This window comes from Conger conger, chromosome 17 (genome assembly GCF_963514075.1).
Source record: "Conger conger chromosome 17, fConCon1.1, whole genome shotgun sequence".
Classification (NCBI taxonomy): Eukaryota; Metazoa; Chordata; class Actinopteri; order Anguilliformes; family Congridae; genus Conger; species Conger conger.
Window position 1 is genome coordinate 6,724,167 of NC_083776.1, and position 22,563 is coordinate 6,746,729.

Sequence of the window (22,563 nt, forward strand, 5' to 3'; positions counted from 1 at the left end):
AGAGGATTCCTGATCACAGTAATGCCATTCATAAAGGCCACGTCTGCAGTGGATTAAACAGGGCTGCATGTTCAGCCCGTTGTTCATTAATGTCCGGAGATCTGTGTTTGTTTTTGCCTGTTCAGCGGATCGTTCATAATTTCTCTTGGCTGTGTACAGTGCAGCACCTTGTGGTCTTCCACCTTTTCACTGTCGCTGACTGTTCAGCTGATGTGCGCTGTGCTTGGCCTGATTGTTCTGTTCCGTGTGCTGTGCTTGGCCTGATTGTTCTGTGGGCTGCTCTTGGCCTGGTTGTTCTGCTCTGTGCGCTGCTCTTGGCCTGGTTGTTCTGTGTGCTGCTCTTGGCCTGGTTGTTCTGTGGTCTGCGCTTGGCCTGATTGTCCTGTGCTGTGCTGTGCGCTGTGCTTGGCCTGGTTGTTCTGTTCTGTGGGCTGCGCTTGGCCTGATTGTCCTGTACTGTGGGCTGCTCTTGGCCTGGTTGTTCTGTGCACTGTGCTTGGCCTGATTGTTCTGTTGCTGCTTTTCACACATTAGTGTGGCAAGACTGTTCTGGAATAAACAGGGGCCAGTTTCCCGGCCGCAGTACAGACCTTGAGCTCACCTGTCAGAGTGAGAGATACTGTATGTCCATGTGCTCCAAATTAAGTTGTGTTGTCAATTTAATGTTTAATAAAATGTCCCAATTTATTTTAATAGCTTTGGGTTTTAAATTGCATTACCGCAATGGAGGAACTATCAATCACAGACTGAAATATTTTCACGCAGTACAATTTTTGAACATGTAAATCATTTTGAACATTTTCAGCATCACCTGTTTATAACCAGTTCACAGAATCACAAAATACGTTTAAGCGATAATGTGTTGGACATTAACCTTTCTGAGGCAGGTTAAATTAGGCGTTTTTAGGTAAATCAGAATGAAATCAGAGTTCATATTTACCTGTGCCTTTATAAAAGGTGTCCAGTGTGTGGTTGTGTAGTGTGCAGTGTGTAGTTGTGTAGTGTGTGGTTGTGCAGTGTGTGGTCGTGCAGTGTGTAGTGTGCAGTATGTGGTTGTGTAGTGTGTGGCTGTTTGAGTGTGCAGTGTGTAGTGTGCAATGATGTAGTGTGGGGTTGTGTAGTGTGCGGTGTGTGGCTGTGCGGTTCTGTAGTGTGTGGTTGTGTAGTGATGTATTATCAGTCTGCTCTGGAGTGGCTCCCTGCATGTGGAAGAAGCCCGTGTTGCCATCGCTCTGAATGAAGGAGCTCCCAGCAGTGGCTTCTGGGAAAAGAGTGAGTAATTTAGCTCCAGCATTAACAGGAGCTGCAGGGAGGCATCATGGGAAGTTTCCCCTCACGATTGGCGGGACGGCGGGAATGTGACACAAGGTTTTCCGAGATTCGAAGTGACGAGCCAGTGTGAAACGTGCAAGCAAGTCACTTCTCACGACTGTGACCTTTTTGTGTTTGTTAGAAAGGGCAGGGGGGCGGGGGGGCGGGGACGCGGGGGGGCGGGGGGGGGGGACGCGGAGGTGCAACAACAACCCTGGAGAGCAGCGAAGAGAGCCATTCCCCCAAGGCATGTCACTCTCCTGGCGTCTTCATTGGACAGAGCCTCTCTTCCCGCATTTACACATCATGAGTTAAACAGGAAGTGACATCAGCTGTTCAGTTCGTGATTTGCAGGCTGCTCTCTGCATATGTGGTTCATTGAAATGAAAACCTTCCTCTTTTTTTCTTTCTTTTTTTAGGTTTGATTTCTGCTCTATAGATTCTGAAAAACGCCCCTCAGAAAATCTGGGCCAGGTTCTGTTCGGTGAACGAATCGAGCCGTCTCCATACAAGGTATGCATCAACATTAAACAAAGACTTTTTCTCTTCACGCTGTGATTAATAGTGTACATGTTGGTGTACACTACATGATAATATAAACAGCCCTGTTCTGTTTGTAGAAGTAGTGAATTATTAATAAGATTAGTAAAATATGTTATGCTGTGGAGCTAACAGGCGCCTTTAGCTTTTACATGTTTTTCTATTCGCCTCCTTTTCTCTGTACAAAACAAAGCCAAACGGAACCTAGAATCACAACAAAATGGCAGATATGTATGTATTTGTGTATCTCTTCAGTGGTTGATAGTCCTGTGCCCTCCAACCCAAGGACATGCCAGCTCAGCATGTCAAGGCTGAGTGCTTTTCCACAGCACGGAGTTTCAAGATTACCCAATCTTCATCCATCTTTGTTTTGGCTTGCTTGACTATTTCTAGCAGTGCTGACTGTATCTACAGCGAACACTGGCTCCATGTGGGTTAGACTGTCCCGTCCACACACTGACGCAGATATGATATGAGGTTTACAGGGTGCTGTGTCATCGGCTGCCGATTGGCTGATTTAGTCCGACGAGGAGTCTGTGACCCTCTCATGGTCACTCCTGAGAACCCCTGAGCTCGTCAGATTCAGGGTTCTGGGATTACACCCCCCTCTGGGGTTGAGTTTGGGATTACACCCCTCTCTGAAGCGCTGGGTTCAGTCTGGGATCACACCCCTCTCTGAAGCGCTGGGTTCAGTCTGGGATTACACCCGTCTCTGGGGTTCAGCCTTTGCCCCTCCAGGGTCCATCTGGGGTCTGAGGTAGGGTAGGCAGGTTTTCGTACACAGAGCGTGTGACAGGACAGCGCACAGAGAGTGAGTTCATCTCCCGTGTGTTTCCTCCAGGGCCTTGGTGATGTTGTCTCATATTTCAGCCCAAATCTGAGTATGAATTAAAGCTCTATGTCTCAGTGAACTAAAAAGCATGAAAGATTCAGATTTATTTAGTTTATTTAGTTTATTTAGCCGTAGAGAATTCTCCATGTCATCTCACCCAGGCACTGTTGCAGTCTGATGTTTGTGCTGCCCTTACTGAATGCAGATTCTCTCTTCAAATATCATCATTTTTTAATTTGACACTCATTTTAAAACTGCCAAAATCCAAGGCTCCAGGTGCATTGTCTGCTTCCAAATTTCTACAGTTTCTGTACACAACACTGGATATCCTTCTCTCTTCACTGGGCATTATTAAAAACGAGTAATTATTGTTGAAATATTGCAGATACAGTGTTATGAATGTCCACAAATCTTTTTGGATGTGTGTATTGTATTGTAAAGACTGGAATGGGGTTTCTCTTGCTTTGCCTTCTGCAGTTTGAGTTTAAGAAGAAGGTGGAGTGCCAGCACGTGTGCACGAAGTCATACGACACGGAGAAAGCCGAGGACCGAGGAAAACTGGACTTCCTGAAGAAAGGAATGCTGCTCAACTACCAGCATCACTGGTGAGAGAAACGGGAATATCTCTGTGTGAGAGAGGAGAGAAACAGGAATATCTCTGAGTGAGAGAAACAAGATTCAAGTGATACTTGAGGTTAGGCTAGATCAGGAGTAATCCTGCAGGTGAGTGATCTTCGATCTAGTCGAGGATGAATGTTGTTTCGATGTGTGAGAGCTTTCAGAAAATTCAACAACCCGCTATTCATTGTTGTTACCACTAGGGGGCGCACAAGAACTGAAGTAAAAGTGCGATCCTCCAGCGTTGCGTTAACTCACGGATAGAATATGCACGCACTGCTGTTTCTGTGTCTGCTCCTTGTCCTTGCTTTGCTTTTGTCAGAATGTTTAAAGGGCTCTTCTGGAGAAGGAGTGGGTCTGGTGCATGCTGGGAAACCTGATTTGACTGGTGTTGGGGAGATTGTGTGTTTGTGAGTCACTGTGTGCATGTTTGGGGTGAGTGTGGGAGGTTGTGAGTGTGGCCAGCCCATGATCCATGATCCATGATCCATGATCCATGATCCCTGACCCCTGTGTGTGTCTGTCCTGTGGCAGACAGCTGTGCGTACCCTGTTTAAGGGGAATTGTGGGTAAAAAAGCGGAACTCAGCCGTTGGGTTTGAGCGCTGACAGGGAAATTGTGTTTAACTCAAAATTGGGTGCGCTGTCAGTTGGCCAGAACATTACATTACATTAACTGTTTAGCTGATGCTTTTATCCAAAGTGACTCACAGTTGATTAGGCTCAGCAGGGGCCATCCCCTCTGGAGCAATGTGGGGTTTAGAGTTTTGCTCAAGGGCTCAACAGCTGCACTGATCTTATTGCGTCTGGGGCTTGAACCCCCAACCTTACAGGTCCCAGTCATGTACCTTAGCCACTAGGCTACAGGCTGCCCCAGTCATGTACCTTAGCCACTAGGCTACAGGCTACCCCAGTCATGTACCTTAGCCACTAGACTACAGGCTGCCCCAGTCATGTACCTTAGCCACTAGGCTACAGGCTACCCCAGTCATGTACCTTAGCCACTAGGCTACAGGCTGCCCCAGTCATGTACCTTAGCCACTAGGCTACAGGCTACCCCAGTCATGTACCTTAGCCACTAGGCTACAGGCTACCCCAGTCATGTACCTTAGCCACTAGGCTACAGGCTGCCCCAGTCATGTACCTTAGCCACTAGGCTATAGGCTGCCCCAGTCTTGTACCTTAGCCACTAGGCTACAGGCTACCCCAGTCATGTACCTTAGCCACTAGACTACAGGCTGCCCCTGTCATGTACCTTAGCCACTAGACTACTGGCTGCCTCAGTCATGTACCTTAGCCACGAGGCTACAGGCTGCCCCAGTCATGTACCTTAGCCACTAGGCTACGGCCTGTAGCAGCGTAGTGGTTAAGGTACATGACTGGGACCCACATGGTTGGTTGGTGTAGCCGCAGTAAGATCCGCACAGCCGTTGGGCCCTTGAGCAAGGCCCTTAACCCTGCATTGCTCCATGGGAGGATTGTTTCCTGCTTAGCCTAATCAACTGTATTGTACTGTATTGTATTGTATTGTATTGTAGAGTATTGCAGTGGAATATAAGACTGAAGGTAAATAACCGTGAATGATGTTGTAGAATGGAAGCAGACGAGGTGTGCGGGCGTGCGGCCCTGCCTTCGGGTCTCCGGGCCAGGTCTCCCCAGGCCGCTGTGTCCTTCGTCAGGAGCCTCATGTGGTCTGTGTCTGCTCGCATCATCACCAGTTACCGCGGTGTGGCAGGCCTCCCGCGGCCGTCGCCATGGCGACCCCTCCGCTCGCGTGCAGACGCCCGCGTGGCGTGTGACCGCCTGCCAGGTCTATCCCCGCGTTTATCTGTTTAGTGTAACAGCGAGCGCTTTTCAGGAACGCTTAGTATGAGCGTGGGGGGGCTGGCGGGGTGGGGGCGGGGGGCGGCTGTCTGTCAGGACAGGACCTGGGCTGGGCTGTGAGCTGGAGGGGGGGACCCCCCCCCCAAACTCTCTCCACAGGGGGGGACTGTGTGTGTGTGTGTGTGTGTGTGTGTGTGTGTGTGTGTGTGTGTGTGTGTGTGTGTGTGTGTGTGTGTGTGTGTGTGTGTGTGTGTGTGTGTGTGTGTGTGTGTGTGTGTGTGTGTGTGTTTCAGTCTCAGTGTGTGTAACCACCTCTCTCAGTGGTATCCCTTGAAAGTGGCTCCAGCACCACTAACGTCTCTCTCAGTGTTCCTGAATGAGGCTAACCGCTAACGTCTCTCTCAGTGTTCCTGAATGAGGCTAACCGCTAACGTCTCTCTCAGTGTTCCTGAATGAGGCTAACCGCTAACGTCTCTCTCAGTGTTCCTGAATGAGGCTAACCGCTAACGTTTCTCCGTGTTCCTGAATGAAGCTAACCGCTAACGTTTCTCTCTGTTTCTGAATGAGGCTAACCGCTAACGTCGCTCAGTGTTCCTGAATGAGGCTAACCGCTAACGTCGCTCTCAGTCTTCCTGAATGAAGCTAACCACTAACGTCTCTCACAGTGTTCCTGAATGAAGCTAACCGCTGACGTCTCTCACAGTGTTCCCGAATGAATCTAACCACTAACGTCTCTGTGTTCCTGAATGAGGCTAACCGCTAATGTCTCTGTGTCCCTGAATGAGGCTAACCGCTAACGTCTCTCCTCCTGTTCCTGCAGGATTGTGGATAACATGCCTGTGACGTGGTGCTACGATGTGGAGGATGGGCAGAAGTTCTGTAATCCTGGCTTTCCCATTGGCTGCTACGTGACGGACTCAGGTCGGCCCAAAGATGCCTGCGTTGTCAATGTGAGTTCAGCGGGGTTTTTTTTTTTTTTAATGTTTTTTTTATATGTACATTAAGGGCCGTTTTCACAGATGAAAATTTAGTCCTGGGCTAAATGAGGTTTTATGCAGAGAATTTCCATTCCAAATAGAATTTTGTCAAGGACTAGTAGAGCCCTGTTCACTCTCCTTCGTAGTGTTAAACGACCCCTTTTCTTTTGTTCCTTCAAGGCCGAGTTCAACGACAAAGACACCTACTACATCTTCAACCACGTGGACATCACGGTCTACTTCCACATGGTTGAGAACGAGGCGGCAGGGGCTCGACTGGTCGCCGCGAAGATGGAGCCCAAGAGGTGTGGTCACCATCCACGAGCACCCCCAGATTCATCTCCCGTTCACCCCCAGATTCATCTCCCGTTCGCCCCCGGATTCATCTCCCGTTCGCCCCCAGATTCATCTCCCGTTCGCCCCCAGATTCATCTCCCGTTCGCCCCCAGATTCATCTCCCGTTCGCCCCCAGATTCATAAGTGTCTGTTTGTACTTCAAGACCACTGAGTTATGGGGTTCTAACTGACATGTTTGGAAAAGAACAAGTTGGCCTCATGAGTATGTTGTTTATCGGGGATTTTGATATTGTACATTCAGAGTACTTTCAGGGTGTCTGTCTCTTTGAGTTCTGAAGAGCTGCCCTACATCTGAGTTTTGCTGTGTTAGGATGTGAAAGCTTTGAGCTCAGTATCGCAAAACTACTCAGAATGCGGTTCGTATAGTTCCAAGGTCACGGATTGGATTCAGTTGGGCTGCGTGATGGACCTGATATAGTCGTCAGCCACCGAACAGAAGAGGTCCTGTGAAATGGTTTCCAGAAATCAAGGTCACTGAACACTGAAGGTGCTGATAAGACAGCCAATCAGCGGCAAGCCCTAAGCAGCTTCCATGTGATTGGAAATACAAGTCACGTGATCGCGACCAATGCTGCTGATTGGCTGTCTTATGGACTCCTGGGAGATATCGGTGATGCGTTCTCCCGGTGTTTAGTTCCCACCGGTGGAGCTCCACACAACCGCGTCAGGTGTGATTACAGAACTAAGCGGTCGCTTACACTCTGCCCCATGGTGTATTATTCTTATTACGCTGATAAAAAACCGGGATTTCATTCATCGTGTGGCCTTGGGATGCATCTCTGCTTACGCTCCAGTTCTGTAAAAGCTGTGGTGAATTTGTTTTGTCAATATGAGATATAAGACTTGGTGATGTGGTTATCTCTCGTTTCTTGTTTCTAAAGCTACAAATCTACCAAGCCTGATAGTCCGGAATGTTCCGGACCCCCCATGGACCTGAGCAACAAGTTCAGCGGGAAGCTCCAAGTGCCCTACACCTACTCCATACAGTTCATCGTAAGCTCTGAGTTCCCTACACCTACTCCATACAGTTCATCGTAAGCTCTGAGTTCCCTACACCTACTCCATACAGTTCATCGTAAGCTCCAGGTGCCCTACACCTACTCCATACAGTTCATCGTAAGCTCCAAGTGCCCTAGATCTACTCCATACAGTTCATCGTAAGCTCCAAGTGCCCTATACCTACTCCATACAGTTCATCATAAGCTCCAAGTGCCCTACACCTACTCCATACAGTTCATCAAAAGCTCCAAGTGCCCTACACCTACTCCATACAGTTCATCAAAAGCTCCAAGTGCCCTACACCTACTCCATACAGTTCATCAAAAGCTCCAAGTGCCCTAGACCTACTCCATACAGTTCATCGTAAGCTCCAAGTGCCCTACACCTGCTCCATACAGTTCATCAAAAGCTCCAAGTGCCCTAGACCTACTCCATACAGTTCATCGTAAGCTCCAAGTGCCCTAGCCTACTCCATACAGTTCATCGTAAGCTCCAAGTGCCCTACACCGACTCCTAATAGTTCATCGTAAGCTCCAAGTGCCCTAGACCTACTCCATACAGTTCATCGTAAGCTCAGGTTCAGCTGGAGTTTGTGTTATATTGTGTTTGCGTGTTCGCGGGGCTGGTTTGGGTCGCTGACGTGTTGTGGCTGTGCCCGCAGGAGGAAAAGACCATCCGCTGGGCCTCTCGCTGGGACTACATCCTGGAGTCCATGCCCCACACCAACATCCAGTGGTTCAGGTGAGCCTATATCGCTCCCCTGTGGAGCTCCTGGGTAGCGCTGATCCAGGGCGAGTGCCCCCCGGTGTTCATTTCGTTGACGAATAATTTGTCGTGTTTTTCATCAACGACATTTTTTCACTGACGAAAACGAGACGATAGGAGGCTGACTGTTCCAAAGAAAGCTAAAATAAGCAATCTGATTGACAAAAATTATGAAGATGAAAGACAAAAATTCTGGCTGCTGCCCGGAGAGTATCTATTGGCATTGACCTGTGGACAAAAAAAGGACTGACAGCTTAATTTCTTGCAATAAGTTCATGCTACTTTTGTGTTGAACAAAATAAACCCGAACACATATTATTGAGACTTGGTTTTATATGGATTAAATTTCATGATAAATAAAGATATGTTTCATATAATCACAACAGTTACCTGTGTCTGTATTGCACATTCAATCTGTGATACCATTCCATAATAACAGGTTAATAGATGTTTCCTCCAGGAATATATAATGAGTTTGGAAAAACTAGAGAAATGCTTGAATAATGCATTACACTAACTAAACCCATTAGATTTTAGTCGACTAAATCTACTGTATATTTAGTCGACTAAAATCTTATGATATTTAGTCGACTAAAACTAAAACAATTCAGATTACTAAAATATGACTTAAACTAAATGGCATTTTATTCAAAAGACTATGACTAAAACTAAATCAAAATGTGCTGTCAAAATGAACACTGGTCCCCCCTGTGGTGAACGTCCTCTTCCTCTCCTCAGCATAATGAACTCTCTGGTGATCGTCCTCTTCCTCTCGGGGATGGTGGCCATGATCATGCTGCGGACCCTGCACAAGGACATCGCCCGATACAACCAGATGGACTCTGTGGTGCGTCTGCCCCAGCGCCGCCACACACACACACACGCACACACACACACACACACACTCCACACGCACACACACACCACACACGCACACACACCACACACGCACACACGCACACACACACACACACACACACACACACACATAACACACGCACCACACACACACATACACACACCACCCGCACACACATATAACACACGCACACACACACATAACACACACACACACGCACACATAACACACACACACACGCACACATAACACACACACACATGCACACATAATACACACACCGCATGCACGCACGCACACACACAAACCCATGCACACACACACACACACACACACACACACATACCACACGCACACCACACACATAACACACCGCACACCACACACACACCGCATGCACGTATACACACACACACACACACACACACCGCATGCATGTACACACCACACACGCGCACACACTGCATGCACGCACACACCGCGCACACCGCACACACACACTGCATGTGCGCATACACCGCACGCGCACACACACATCGCACGCACACACGCACACACACCGCCCACACACACTGCATGCACGCACACACCACAAATGTTTTAAAATGTAAACGTTTGGCCGTGTCGTTGTTTAGTCGTTTTTAGCGTTTGGTGTCCCACTGACCACAGCAGAACAGCAGGGTCCCCTCTACCCCGGGCGAAAGAACCTCGCTATGATTCATCGTAACCACGACGCCCAGCGAACGCGGCCTTCTGTCGGGAGCTCTGTATGGGGCGGCTGACTGGGGGGGTGTGGGGAGCAGCATGTCCATTATGGGCGGGGTGGGGAGGGTCTGGTCGTGGGGGGGATGAGGGTCTGGTCGTGGGGGGGGTGAGGGTCTGGTCGTGGGGGGGATGAGGGTCTGGTCGTGGGGGGGATGAGGGTCTGGTTGTGGGGGGGGTGAGGGTCTGGTCGTGGCGGGGATGAGGGTCTGGTCGTGGGGGGATGAGGGTCTGGTCGTGGGGGGGGGTGAGGGTCTGGTCGTGGGGGGGATGAGGGTCTGGTCGTGGGGGGGATGAGGGTCTGGTCGTGGGGGGGATGAGGGTCTGGTCGTGGGGGGGATGAGGGTCTGGTCGTGGGGGGGATGAGGGTCTGGTCGTGGCGGGGATGAGGGTCTGGTCGTGGGGGGGATGTGGGTCTGGTCGTGGCGGGGATGAGGGTCTGGTCGTGGGGGGGATGAGGGTCTGGTCGTGGGGGGGATGAGGGTCTGGTCGTGGGGGGGGATGAGGGTCTGGTCGTGGCGGGGATGAGGGTCTGGTCGTGGGGGGGATGAGGGTCTGGTCGTGGGGGGGATGAGGTGTATCAGGAATGCGGTTCTGGGCGCTAGCGTGGCGGCTCATTACCGCAGACTGACAGCTCAGCCTCATGGCGGTGATGGCGCTCTGTGTTTGAGGCGCATTGGCGGTAATTGGCGGGTGTGGCCCTGTCTCTCCCCAGGAGGACGCGCAGGAGGAGTTCGGGTGGAAGCTGGTGCACGGGGACGTGTTCCGGCCCCCCAGGAAGGGCATGCTGCTGGCCGTGTTCCTGGGCTCCGGCACCCAGATCTTCATCATGACCTTCGTCACCCTCTGTGAGCCCCACGCCCTTTACACACACACACACACACACACACACACACATACATACTTGCACACTCTCTCACACAGAGCTGTGATCAAATGTGAGTGAGTGGGTGTGAGTGTGAGTGTGAGTGTGAGAGATGGGCGGCCTGTAGTGTAGTGGTTAAGGCACATGACTGGGACCCACAAGGTCGGTGGTTCCAATCCCGGTGTAGCCACAATGAGATCCGCACAGCCGTTGGGCCCTTGAGCAAGGCCCTTAACCCTGCATTGCTCCAGGAGAGGATTGCCAGTAATGTCATGTAATTTCTCATTTTCTTCACTCGGGTTCTGCCTGTCTCTGTGCTTATGCTCATCTGTCTCTCTGCCTGCCTATGTGTCAGTTTTCGCTTGCCTGGGCTTCCTGTCCCCGGCCAATCGCGGGGCTCTGATGACGTGCGCCGTGGTCCTGTGGGTGCTGCTGGGAACTCCGGCCGGCTACGTGGCTGCCAGATTCTACAAGGGTAAGTAAGAGATGTGTGGCTGCCAGATTCGACGTGTAAATTAGTGGTGTGGCTGCCAGCTTCAACAAGTGTAAGTAAGAGGAGTTAGGTGGCTGCCAGACTCAACATGTGTAAGTGAGACGTGTGGCTGCCAGATTTGACATGTGTAAGTAAGAGGAGTTAGGTGGCTGCCAGATCATACGCGTGTCAGTAAGAGGAGATGTGTGGTGACAGGGGGGGGGGTTAGGTTGGGGGTTAGCTCATTAGGTCCCATCAGCATCAGCGGTTTGACAGGCGGACGAGTGGAGCTGTGCCGTGCGGCGTTCCGCTCGGGTTAGTGCCGGGTCCGGGGCGGTGATATCTATTTCAGTCCGGGCCGCGACCCGACAGGCGGGGGACTTACGGTCCCGCCGCGTGCGCAGGTTTCCCACGTCCCCCCTGTCCGCGCCGCTTAGCGTCCGCCGGGGCGCCCGCGGCCCGCCGCGGCCTCGCGACTAACGGCTCTGCGCCGGGAGACGCGCTACTCAGACCTCTCCTCCCTTTCGACGTGCAGCTGCAGCGATAGCAAGGGAAAGTCCTCGGTGTTTAAGAGACAGAAAAAACCAGCCTCTGCTCTGCTAGCCCTGAGGGAGAGATACAGGGCGGGCGGGTTTATGCATTTCAACATAATGCGCTGGGAAAAAAAAAAGGAAAGCCAGGGCCGGGACAAGAGCGCTGAAAACCCCTGAGGGGGAAGTGCAGTTTGAGGTCCTAGAAGTGACCACGTGCATGTATGTGGACCCTGGAGACTAACCTTTTGAGAGAATCAAACAAACAAAAGCAGCAATAAAATGGTTAAATTTCAGTTAAACTTGAGATACATTTCAAGTAGTTTCTTCCATTTGATTTAAAAAAAAAAAGCTGGTCAGATGCTGTGCCTGCAGTTGTGTGTGTGTGTGTGTGTGTGTGTGTGTGTGTGTGTGTGTGTGTGTGAACGTGTGCAGGTGTGTGTGTGGTCTTAAATGTGTGTGTTAAGGATAGCGTTGGATTAAGGATTCGTGAGGCAGCAGAAATGAATGGCTGGCTGATTTAAACCCCATCTGTTCGGTTCTCTGAAGGGCAGAATCCTGCGTGTTGGTGTACTTCTTTTTAAAAGTAAGTGTTGGTGTACTTCTCTAACACCCTGTCATATTTCCTCGCCCCTTTAAACAGCCTTCGGTGGTGAAAAATGGAAAACAAATGTTCTCCTGACAGCCTTCCTGTGCCCAGGGTGAGTGTATTTATATCAGAGGTGCTAACATGCAGTTTATTACACAGCCCAGCTTCCACAGACACAGTTTATTACACTGAACACAACTCCCACAGACACACAGTTTATTACACTGAACACAACTCCCACAGACACACAGTTTATTACACTGAACACAACTTCCACAGACACGGTTTATTACACTGAACACAACTCCCACAGACACACAGTTTATTACACTGAACACAACTTCCACAGACACACGGTTTATTACACTGACCACAACTCCCACAGACACACAGCTTATTGCACTGAACGCAACTCCCACAGACACACAGCTTATTACTCACGGCTTCCACAGGCAGACGCAGGAACACTTGTAGCGGGAGAGCACTTGAGTAATTACTCTAGTTTATATTCTAAGTTATATGATTATCATTTACATGCCAGTAAAATATTATTGTAGTTTTTTTCGAATATTCTAGAATAATACTGGACGATTGAAATTCTGCTCCTGATTTATTTTTGGTCTTAACGTACCAGAGCTGATTGTTCCACTACTCTTTCAGTTCAGTCTCTCCTTGCTGTTGTCAATCCAGACAAACATAGTACATATGCAGTGGTATTGTCCTGTCGGTTTTCACTCCAACCGTAACAAAGCACACCTCATTCAACAGCTAGAGCAGGGCTGCCCAACCCTGTTCCTGGAGATCTACCATCCTGTCGGTTTTCACTCCAACCGTAACAAAGCACACCTCATTCGACAGCTAGAGCAGGGCTGCCCAACCCTGCTCCTGGAGATCTACCATCCTGTAGGGTTTAATATCAACCCTATGTACCCATATGGGGCAGCCTATAACCTAGTGGCTAAGGTGCTTGACTGGCACCCAGAAGGTTGGTGGTTCAAACCCCAGTGTAGCGACGATAAGATCAGTGCCGCTGTGGGCCCTTAACCCTGCATTGCTCCAGCGGGGGGTTGTCTCCTGCGTGTCAGTGGGCGTCAGTAATGTGCCCGGTGTCTGTCGCTCCAGGATCGTGTTTGCGGACTTCTTCGTGATGAACCTGATCCTGTGGGGAGAGGGCTCCTCGGCCGCCATGCCGTTCGGCACGCTGGTGGCCATCCTGGCGCTCTGGTTCTGCATCTCCGTGCCCCTCACCTTCATCGGGGCCTACTTCGGCTTCAAGAAGAGCGTGAGTGTGTGGCCCCTGGACTCAGACCGGGTCCCTGGGCTCAGACCGGGTCCCTGGACTCAGACCGGGTCCCTGGACTCAGACCGGGCCTCTGGGCTCAAACCGGGTCCCTGGCATTACCTCCGACTGACTGCACTCACTCACCTGTTTAAGCAACAAGTGTTGTTCACTGTGTGTCTTTGAGTTCTTTGAAAAAGGTAACATAAATGCAATGTATTATTCTTAGTTTTATTGTTATTATTGTCTGCAGTATATTCCTCTGTAAATTCAGCAGCGGCAGACTCACAGATATCATTATTCAAAGTTGAGGACAAAGCAAACCGCTGATGGTTGAGTGTGTGTCTTGGTGTGAAATGGCGTTGAGATGTGAGAGCTTGTTTTCCCGTTTTGCAGGGGATGGAGCATCCGGTGCGCACGAACCAGATCCCGCGGCAGATCCCTGAGCAGTCCTTCTACACAAAGCCCCTTCCCGGGATCGTCATGGGTGGGATCCTCCCCTTCGGCTGCATCTTCATCCAGCTCTTCTTCATCCTCAACAGCATCTGGTGAGGAAGGGGGGGGGGGGGCAGGGGGCAGGGGGCAGGGGGAAAGTGAAATTACATGGCAGATAAAAGCGCAGCTTCGCGGGTTGACCAAAAGAGGGCGCCAAAGCCCTCCGAAAAGGCTGTAGAGGAGAAAATACAAAGGCTGAAAGGTGAACGCAAGGGAAAGTTGGCACAAGTAACCACAAAGAAGAATGACTTAGTCATATTGAAGGAAAACGAACATAATGTTAATTTCATTAAAGATGAAGCATTGCTAATGTTTGAAAGATACTTAGGACAGTATGAACGGATTAATGAAGAGTTGTGTGAGTTAATAACTGAAGATGATAAGAAAGCGGATCAAGATGCTTATGAGAACAGATGTTCAAGCGGTTTATAGAAGACACAAACAAATGGATTGCAGATGTCTTAAAAGATGAGGAAGATGATATTAGGCCACATGATAGTGTATCCAAAGTTAATTCTGTGGTAAGCCACACTTCCACAGACAGCCTGCACAAAGTGCTGCAGCATCAAAACGAAGTCACTCAGATGCTCATTAAACAACAGAGTTTGTCTCAACTACCTCAAAGAGACATACCCACGTTTACAGGAGATCCTCTGACTTACAGATCTTTCATAAGGGCATTCGAGCATGCTATCAACAGTAAGATAGACAGTCATCAAGATCGACTGTACTACCTCAAACAGTTCACGAGTGGAGAGCCACTTGATCTCATTCTGAGCTGTGAGCACATGAGACCTGATAGAGCTTACAAAGAAGCCAGAGACCTGCTTGATTGTCACTATGGAGATGAACTGACCATCGCTACAGCTTATATCAAGAAGGCTATGGAATGGCCTCAGATAAAGCCAGAAGACAGAAAAGGATTGAATGCCTTTGCTTTGTTCCTGATTGGATGTTGTAACACAGTGAATAATGTGGACTACATGGGGGAAATGAACAATCCTACCAACATGAAGTCCATTTTATCCAAACTTCCATTCAAATTGAAGGAAAGATGGAGAAGCTATGCATTCAAGAAAGAAGAAGAAAAAGAGCCAGGTTTCCTGATTTAGTGGAATTTGTGTACCTTCAAGCTAAGGTTGCCAATGACCCGCTGTTTGGAGATATCCTGGATTCCACTTCAGGTAATCAGAACAACTCAAAGAAGCAACCTATCATCAGAAAAGGCGGATCGAAAAGAAGCAGCTTTGCCGTGAATGTGTCTGCTACTGAAAATAATGTCAACCTGAGAAGAAACCTTTTGCAGTCAAGTCAGCAAGTGTCTTCCAAAGTCCCTGTCTTTACTGCCAGAAGAACCATGCACAGAATGTGTGCAACAAGATTCGAGAACAGCCTCTGAAAGAAAGAATTCAGTTCTTGAAAACAAGTGGCCTTTGTTTTGGGTGTCTGACAGCAGGTCATATGTCCAAGGACTGTAAGAAAAGGGCCTCCTGCCCAGATTGTTCACTCAAGCACCCAGCTATCTTGCACGTTGTTAAGGAAGATGCTTCACCGAAGAACAACAGTGCCGATGACAGCTCACAAGGCTCAAGTCAAATCACAAGTGCTCTTGTGTCTGCAGGGTGTAGAAGAGGTGACCATACGGGGGCCGGGAACAGTGTGTGTATTCTTCCCATCGTACCTGTGCAGATAAAACACAAGAAAGGCATGAAGATAATCAAGACCAATGCTTTCCTGGATCAAGGAAGCACAGCGACTTTCTGCACTGAAGACTTGGCGAAGAAGTTGAATGTGCAAGGCAGAAAAACAGAATTTGTGCTTCGTACCATAGCGCAAGAACAGAAAGTGAATAGCTAGGTACTTACCGACCTGGAGGTGTGCGGCTTAGGGGAGCAAGATTACATCCAGCTGCCTAATGTGTATACTCAGCCAGATATACCGGCAAAGAAAGCCAACATCCCACAGAAGGAAGATTTGGTGAAGTGGTCTTACTTGAGTTGAGTCCATCTCCCAAAACTTGAAGCAGAAGTTGGTCTTCTCATCGGTGTCAGCGCGTTCAAAGCCATGGAGCCATGGGAGATCATCAGTAGCCAGAATGACGGATCATACACTGTGAAGACAGCTCTTGGTTGGGTCGTCAATGGGCCAATCAGCAGATGCCAAGAGAAAGAATCAGATGATAGCAAAAGACAAAGTTTCCTTGTCAACTGTATTTCTGTGATAAGTATCGGAGACATGCTGATGAAGCATTACAATGCAGATTTTCCAGAAAGACGATGTGACGACAGACGAGAACAGTCTCAACATGATAAGCGGTTCATGCACACGGTGACAACATCAGCACAGTCACTTCTGCATCAAGCTGCCCTTGAAGGATGACAAGGTGAAGATGCTGTGCAACCGTGGTATTGCTGAACAGAGGCTTAACTCTTTGAAGAGGAAGTTCAGTAGGAATACAGACTTCTTTCAAGAGTACAAGGCTTTTATGGACAACATACTGGAAAAGGGCTACGCAACAAGGGTTCCAGAAGAACAGTTGAGTCACACCATGGGGTGTACCATCTGAAAAAGAGGAAAATGCGAGTCGTCTTTCACTGCGCGGCAACTTACCAAGGTTTGTCGCTAAATGACCAGTTGTTGCAAGGGCCTGACCTAACAAACAGCCTCACCGGAGTGTTGCTGAGATTCAGATAGGAGCCTGTCGCCATCATGGCAGATATTGAGTCCATGTTCTACCAGGTGTGGATTCCAGATACGGACGCAGATATGCTACGCTTTCTCTGGTGGCCAGGTGGCAATCTGAATGTGGAAGCACAAGAGTACCGAATGTGTGTGCATCTGTTCGGTGCTACATCATCCCCTAGTTGTGCGTCTTATGCACTGAGAAGGACAGCAGAAGATACAGCTTCAAAGAGCACCCCAGAAGCCACACAGACAGTCCTCAAGAACTTCTATGTGGATGACTGTTTGAAGTCGGTAGCCACAGAAGACAAAGCCGTCGCTCTTGTGAGGGAGCCACGAACGAGCAGCTGAAGTCAAAGATCTTGATCTGGAGCATGATGAGTTACCAATGGAACGAGCATTAGGCGTGCAGTGGTGCACAAGTTCTGACAGCTTCAGGTTCAAGATGCACCTGCCGGACAAGCCATGCACAAGACGGGGCATTTTATCTGTTGTTAGTTCGGTGTATGACCCTATGGGCTTTTTGGCACCACTCCTCCTACCTGTTAAGCTCATTTTAAGAGATCTCTGCCAAGAGAAGAAAGTTTGGGACGAAGAGATCCATGAAAGGCCATGCCGGACATGGATGAAGTGGCTGACAGACTTAGACAAGCTTTCAGAACTCGGTCTGAACAGATGTTTCAAACCCCCTGCATTTGGGCCCACAAAGGCTGCTCAAATCCACAATTTTCACAGACGCCAGCCAAGATGGATATAGTGTTGTGTCGTATCTCATGCTGACAAATGACCAGGGTGAGAAACATGTATCATTCTTAATGGGAAAGTCCAGAGTCGCTCCACTCAAACAGATCACTATCCCGAGAATGGAGTTGACAGCAGCGACGGTTGCAGTCAAGATCGACCGGATGCTGAAAGAAGAACTTGAAGTTCCCCTGATGGAGTCAGTCTTCTGGACAGATAGTACAACGGTACTAAAGTACATTGAAAACGATGCTCTTCGCTTCAAGACGTTTGTGGCAAACCGTGTCTCTCATTAGAGAGGCGACAGCGTCTTCTCAGTGGAAGTATGTCAACACCTCACAAAACCCAGCAGATCAGGCTTCAAGAGGTTTGAAGATCCAGAGCTTCATGGACAGTAAGAGCTGGTTTCAGGGACCTAGTTTCCTGGCAAAAGAAGTTGACTGGCCAGAACAACCTGAACAGTGTACTTACCTGACTGAAGATGATGTTGAGGTGAAGACATCCGCTGCAGTGTCATGCACAAATCCAAACAAGTGCACGGATCCACTGAACCAGCTTGTTGAGTATTACTCCAGTTGGCATAAGTTGAAAAAGGCAGCAGCCTGGATTTTGCCTGGATGGAGGTAGGAACCACGTCTTAGCCATATTACGACAACGGTATTGGATACCAAAAGCCAATGCAGCAGTAGGAAAAGTGATTTCAGAGTGCAACCTCTGCAGAAGACTGCATCCAAAGGCAGGAGAGCAGAAAATGGCAGATCTGCCGCAAGACCGTCTGCTCCCTGACAAACCACCCTTCACCAACACGGGTGTGGATTATTTTGGACCTTTCGAGGTCAGAAGGGGACGTGCAAAGGTCAAGCGTTATGGAGTGCTCTTCACACGCTTAACTGTCAGTGCGGTGCATATAGAAGTAGCCCATTCTCTTGACACCGATTCATGTATTAACGCCATACGGCGTTTCCAAACCAGAAGAGGCCAGGTGTCAATCATTCGTTCCGACAACGGCACGAACTTTGTCGGCGCTGAACGAGAGCTGCGTGAGGCATTAGCAGAGCTGGATCAGTCTGGTATCGGTGAAGTCACGATGAGAAAGGGTGTGCAATGGATTTTCAACCCACCCGCTGCGTCTCACCACGGCGGCATCTGGGAGCGTCAAATCCGCACAGTGAGAAAAGTGCCGAGCTCCGTTGTGAAGCAACAGCTCTTAGAAGATGAAGGACTGAATACTCTCCTTTGCGAAGTTGAGAGCATCATCAATGGGAGACCCTTAACCATGAACACAGATCACCCCAATGACCGAATCATCTGCTCGCATTGAAAACACAGCCTAGTTTTCCACCTGGTGTGTTCACTAAGGATGATGTCTACGTCCGCCGGCGCTGGAGACAAATACAATATATGGCGGGTCTGTTCTGGCGAAGGTGGACTCACGAATACCTACCACTCCTGCAAGAACGACAAAAATGGCTCGGCCTGAAAAGAAGTTTCAAGGTTGGAGATGTCGTCCTCGTCGCAGATTCGTCCCTGCCAAGAAACTCCTGGATGTTAGGCAGAATCATGAGGGTGATACCCGACTCCAAAGGCGTTGTCCGAAGTGCTGAAGACTAAAAATACTTAACAGAGTGGACTGAATATTGAATAGAATAGAAATACCTGTTTTGAATAGTCTGTAAAAAGTATTTAGTTGTTAATATTTACCTGTTAATGTTTACCTTTAAATACTTACCTGTGAAGAGCAGAAGATCCTTGTTAAAAGGAATTGAGAAAATGTTAAATGTAGGAGTGTAAATGGCTCCAGTTTAAAGTTTAAGTTGATAATTGATATGCTAAGGCCTAGTCAATTAGGGGCCAGGTTATGTTGAAGCCATTTCTGTGGAAGTCATAATATTTTGAGTTTATTTGCTAAGACCTGAGAACCTGTGTTGCATATGGAGTTCAAAATTGGAATGTAAACAGTTGACCAGTGATATCTAGAATAATGTAATTTGATTGGCTGTTAGAGTTAGTAGAAAATAATCGAAACCCCGCGAAACAGCCAGAAGCCGCTGGACCTTGGAAAAAAAAAACTTAAGTCGTAAGTCTAAAAGACTGAAACGCTACACAGGTTTTTTGCAGTGATGCTTTCACCAGCCATTCTCTCTCCCCGTTTGTGTCTCTGTCTCTCTGGCAGGGCCAGGATCCATTTCCTTTCAGTTCAATCTGTTCAGAAAATGAACAGCGGTTCCATTCATGAAATGAAAATGTCCTTATTTATTATCATAATTTTACGACACCTGGACTGAATTTCAATTCCTTTGCAAAACTGACTGAAATGAAACGGAATGGACTCCAGCTGTGCTATTTGGAGCTTGAAATAAGGTTTTCTGAAGACTTCTTTAGAACATTGGCGGTTAGTTTATAATATTGAGGCCTTTTATACCGTCTCGGTTGGTTGATTATGGCCACGTCTTCATTTTCATAGCCAGGTGTCTGGTCAGAAGGGCGCTGCGGTCTTCACACTGTGGCCTGTGTTGTTTACCTGCGCAGGTATCCAGGAGTAACCTGAGTAAACTCTCCATCTGCAGGTCTCACCAGATGTACTACATGTTCGGCTTTCTCTTCCTGGTCTTCATCATCCTCGTCATCACCTGCTCCGAGGCCACTATCCTGCTCTGCTACTTCCACCTGTGTGCAGAGGTGAGCCCTGCCCTCCTGAGGACCCAGGGAGGCACAGTCCTGCCTACCGCTGTTGACTTGTGTATGATGTGTGATGGTGCTGTGTATGATGTATGATGGTGCAGTGTATGATGTGTGCTGTGTAATGGTGCAGTGTATGATGTATGCTGTGTAATGGTGCCGTGTATGATGTATGCTGTGTAATGGTGCAGTGTATGACGTATGATGTGTAATGGTGCAGTGTATGATGTATGCTGTGTAATGGTGCAGTGTATGATGGTGCTGTGTAATGGTGCAGTGTATGATGTATGCTGTGTAATGGTGCAGTGTATGATGGTGCTGTGTAATGGTACAGTGTATGATGTGTAATGGTGCAGTGTATGATGTATGATGGTGCAGTGTATGATGTGTGCTGTGTAATGGTGCAGTGTATGATGGTGCTGTGTAATGGTGCAGTGTGTGATGTATATTAGTGACTCTCCTCCTGTGTGGCCGCAGGACTATCACTGGCAGTGGCGGTCCTTCCTGACCAGCGGGTTCACGGCCGTGTACTTCCTGGTGTACGCCGTGCACTACTTCTTCTCCAAGCTGCAGATCACAGGGCTGGCCAGCACCATCCTGTACTTCGGCTACACCATGATCATGGCCCTCATCTTCTTCCTCTTCACCGGTGAGCCCCTCTGCCACGCTAACAAGCCTTTTTATTCATGTTTTAAAAAATTTAGATAATTATATTTGATATTTAGCTGACATTTTTATCCAAAGTGACTTTGGGTAGAGTAGACTAAGCAGGGGACAATCCAGGAGCAATGTGGGGTGAAGGGCCTTGCTCAAGGGCCCAACAGCTGCACTTATCTTATTGTGGCTCCACTGGGGCTTGAACCACAAACGTCCTGGGCCCCCGTCATGTACCTTAGCCACTAGGCTACAGGTTTTTCTATGTTATTATTTTATTTTGTGCCCGTCTCTCCTGGTTTCCCCCCATTGTGCTGGGACCGGCTCATTAATGCGGTTAAATGAAGTGAGAGGGGAGAGAGGAGAGGGGTTGGGGGGGGGGGGGGAAGCCCTTAAGCCCATTTCCTGAGATTTGGGCGATGTGTGGAGTGGGGTGGGGGGCAGTTGGCTGAGCGCTGCTGGTTCACTGAGTCCGGCTCCTCGCCCCCCCCGGTCTACACTCAGACAGGAAACAAACACCACACACTTCTGTTCTGTAACTTTATTACCAACAATTATATTACAGTGGCCAATCAGCCCTGGAGCAGTGTGGGGACAAGGGCCTTGTTCAAAGAACCACCAAACTTCCAGGTCCCAGTCAAGTGTGGAGTAGTGTGGAGGAATGCCATTGGCTGCTGGAGTAGTGTGGAGAAATGCCATTGGCTGCTGGAGGAGTGTGGATGAATGCCATTGGCTGCTGCTAGGGTCCACACCCTTTGAGAGCAGGCTCGGCCCAGTGGCTTATAACATGTCTGAAACCCTCCTCTATGGCCTGTTTAAGACTCCTTGTCTATGGGGAACAAGGTTTTAGCATTTCAGCACACCAGTTCTGAAAACTGTCATGCGTGTAAATGTGACTGATTTGTGTGTGTTTGTGGTCATTTGCATAAGCACAAAACATACACTCACACGTGCATATGGATGGCTTTATGAATAGTATATATTGTAGGTAGAGTGAGGTGAATGACCGTAAACGTGGTTGTGTGTTTGCCGTGTCGTGACAGGTTCTGCTGTTGGTTGATTTGGGGACCAGACATTCTGTTGCAGTTTTTTTTTTTTGTGTTTTTTTTTTTTTTTTTTACATGAACGTTGGCAGTTCCTCTTCATTCACGACAGGAACACATTAAACGACACGACCCACGTGATCTTCTGACTGTCACAGTTGGAGCTAACAGATACTGTTTTGCCATTTTCTGGAAACAAGTGAATTTTATATCAGGAATTGGTTCCTTCTTTATTAATTCCATTTTAATTGCAAGAATTCCATTTTAAATCGGCAACAAAAAAAACCGTGCCATCAACAGAAGTCTGCACAGGAAATTAACTGCCGCTCCCTCCCTTTACGAGCACGGTTTATTTCTTTGAAACGCTGGAGAGGCTCACATTTCTCCAGGAAACGCGGCGCGGGTCTGGAGCCTCTTCTTCCTGTCAGCCTGAGCAGCGAGTGTCTGAATCGTTGCTTAACCCAGGCGGTGACCCTGCCAGGCACGATCTGCGTCGCGCGGTCCAGACGCCGCCGCACTCCGCTCCCAGGCCAGCGATACGGAGCGATGCAGCGCGCGGGGGGAAAGGCGGGTGGGACGGGGGACGGGGGACGGGACGGGGGGGGTGGGGGGCGGGGCGGGGCGGGTGCGGGTGCTTACTCGTGCGGTAAAAGCGGAGCGATCGGGGACGTTTTTCGCGGGAGGGTTTGTG

The 22,563-nt window shown here is 49.0% G+C and overlaps 1 protein-coding gene across 1 annotated transcript in view; it reads left to right on the plus strand.

Moving 5' to 3' along the window:
- tm9sf2 (transmembrane 9 superfamily member 2) overlaps positions 1 to 22,563 on the plus strand; it is a 28,559-nt gene that overhangs the window by 3,914 nt on the left and 2,082 nt on the right. Inside the window, exons 3-16 of the mRNA XM_061225934.1 lie at positions 1,731 to 1,824; positions 3,161 to 3,288; positions 5,945 to 6,074; positions 6,282 to 6,406; positions 7,340 to 7,451; positions 8,119 to 8,198; positions 8,961 to 9,069; positions 10,559 to 10,691; positions 11,064 to 11,183; positions 12,354 to 12,411; positions 13,422 to 13,581; positions 13,975 to 14,126; positions 20,064 to 20,175; positions 20,653 to 20,824. Coding sequence (XP_061081918.1) covers positions 1,731 to 1,824; positions 3,161 to 3,288; positions 5,945 to 6,074; positions 6,282 to 6,406; positions 7,340 to 7,451; positions 8,119 to 8,198; positions 8,961 to 9,069; positions 10,559 to 10,691; positions 11,064 to 11,183; positions 12,354 to 12,411; positions 13,422 to 13,581; positions 13,975 to 14,126; positions 20,064 to 20,175; positions 20,653 to 20,824 — 1,685 coding nt within the window. The remainder of the gene's footprint in view (positions 1 to 1,730; positions 1,825 to 3,160; positions 3,289 to 5,944; positions 6,075 to 6,281; positions 6,407 to 7,339; positions 7,452 to 8,118; positions 8,199 to 8,960; positions 9,070 to 10,558; positions 10,692 to 11,063; positions 11,184 to 12,353; positions 12,412 to 13,421; positions 13,582 to 13,974; positions 14,127 to 20,063; positions 20,176 to 20,652; positions 20,825 to 22,563) is intronic.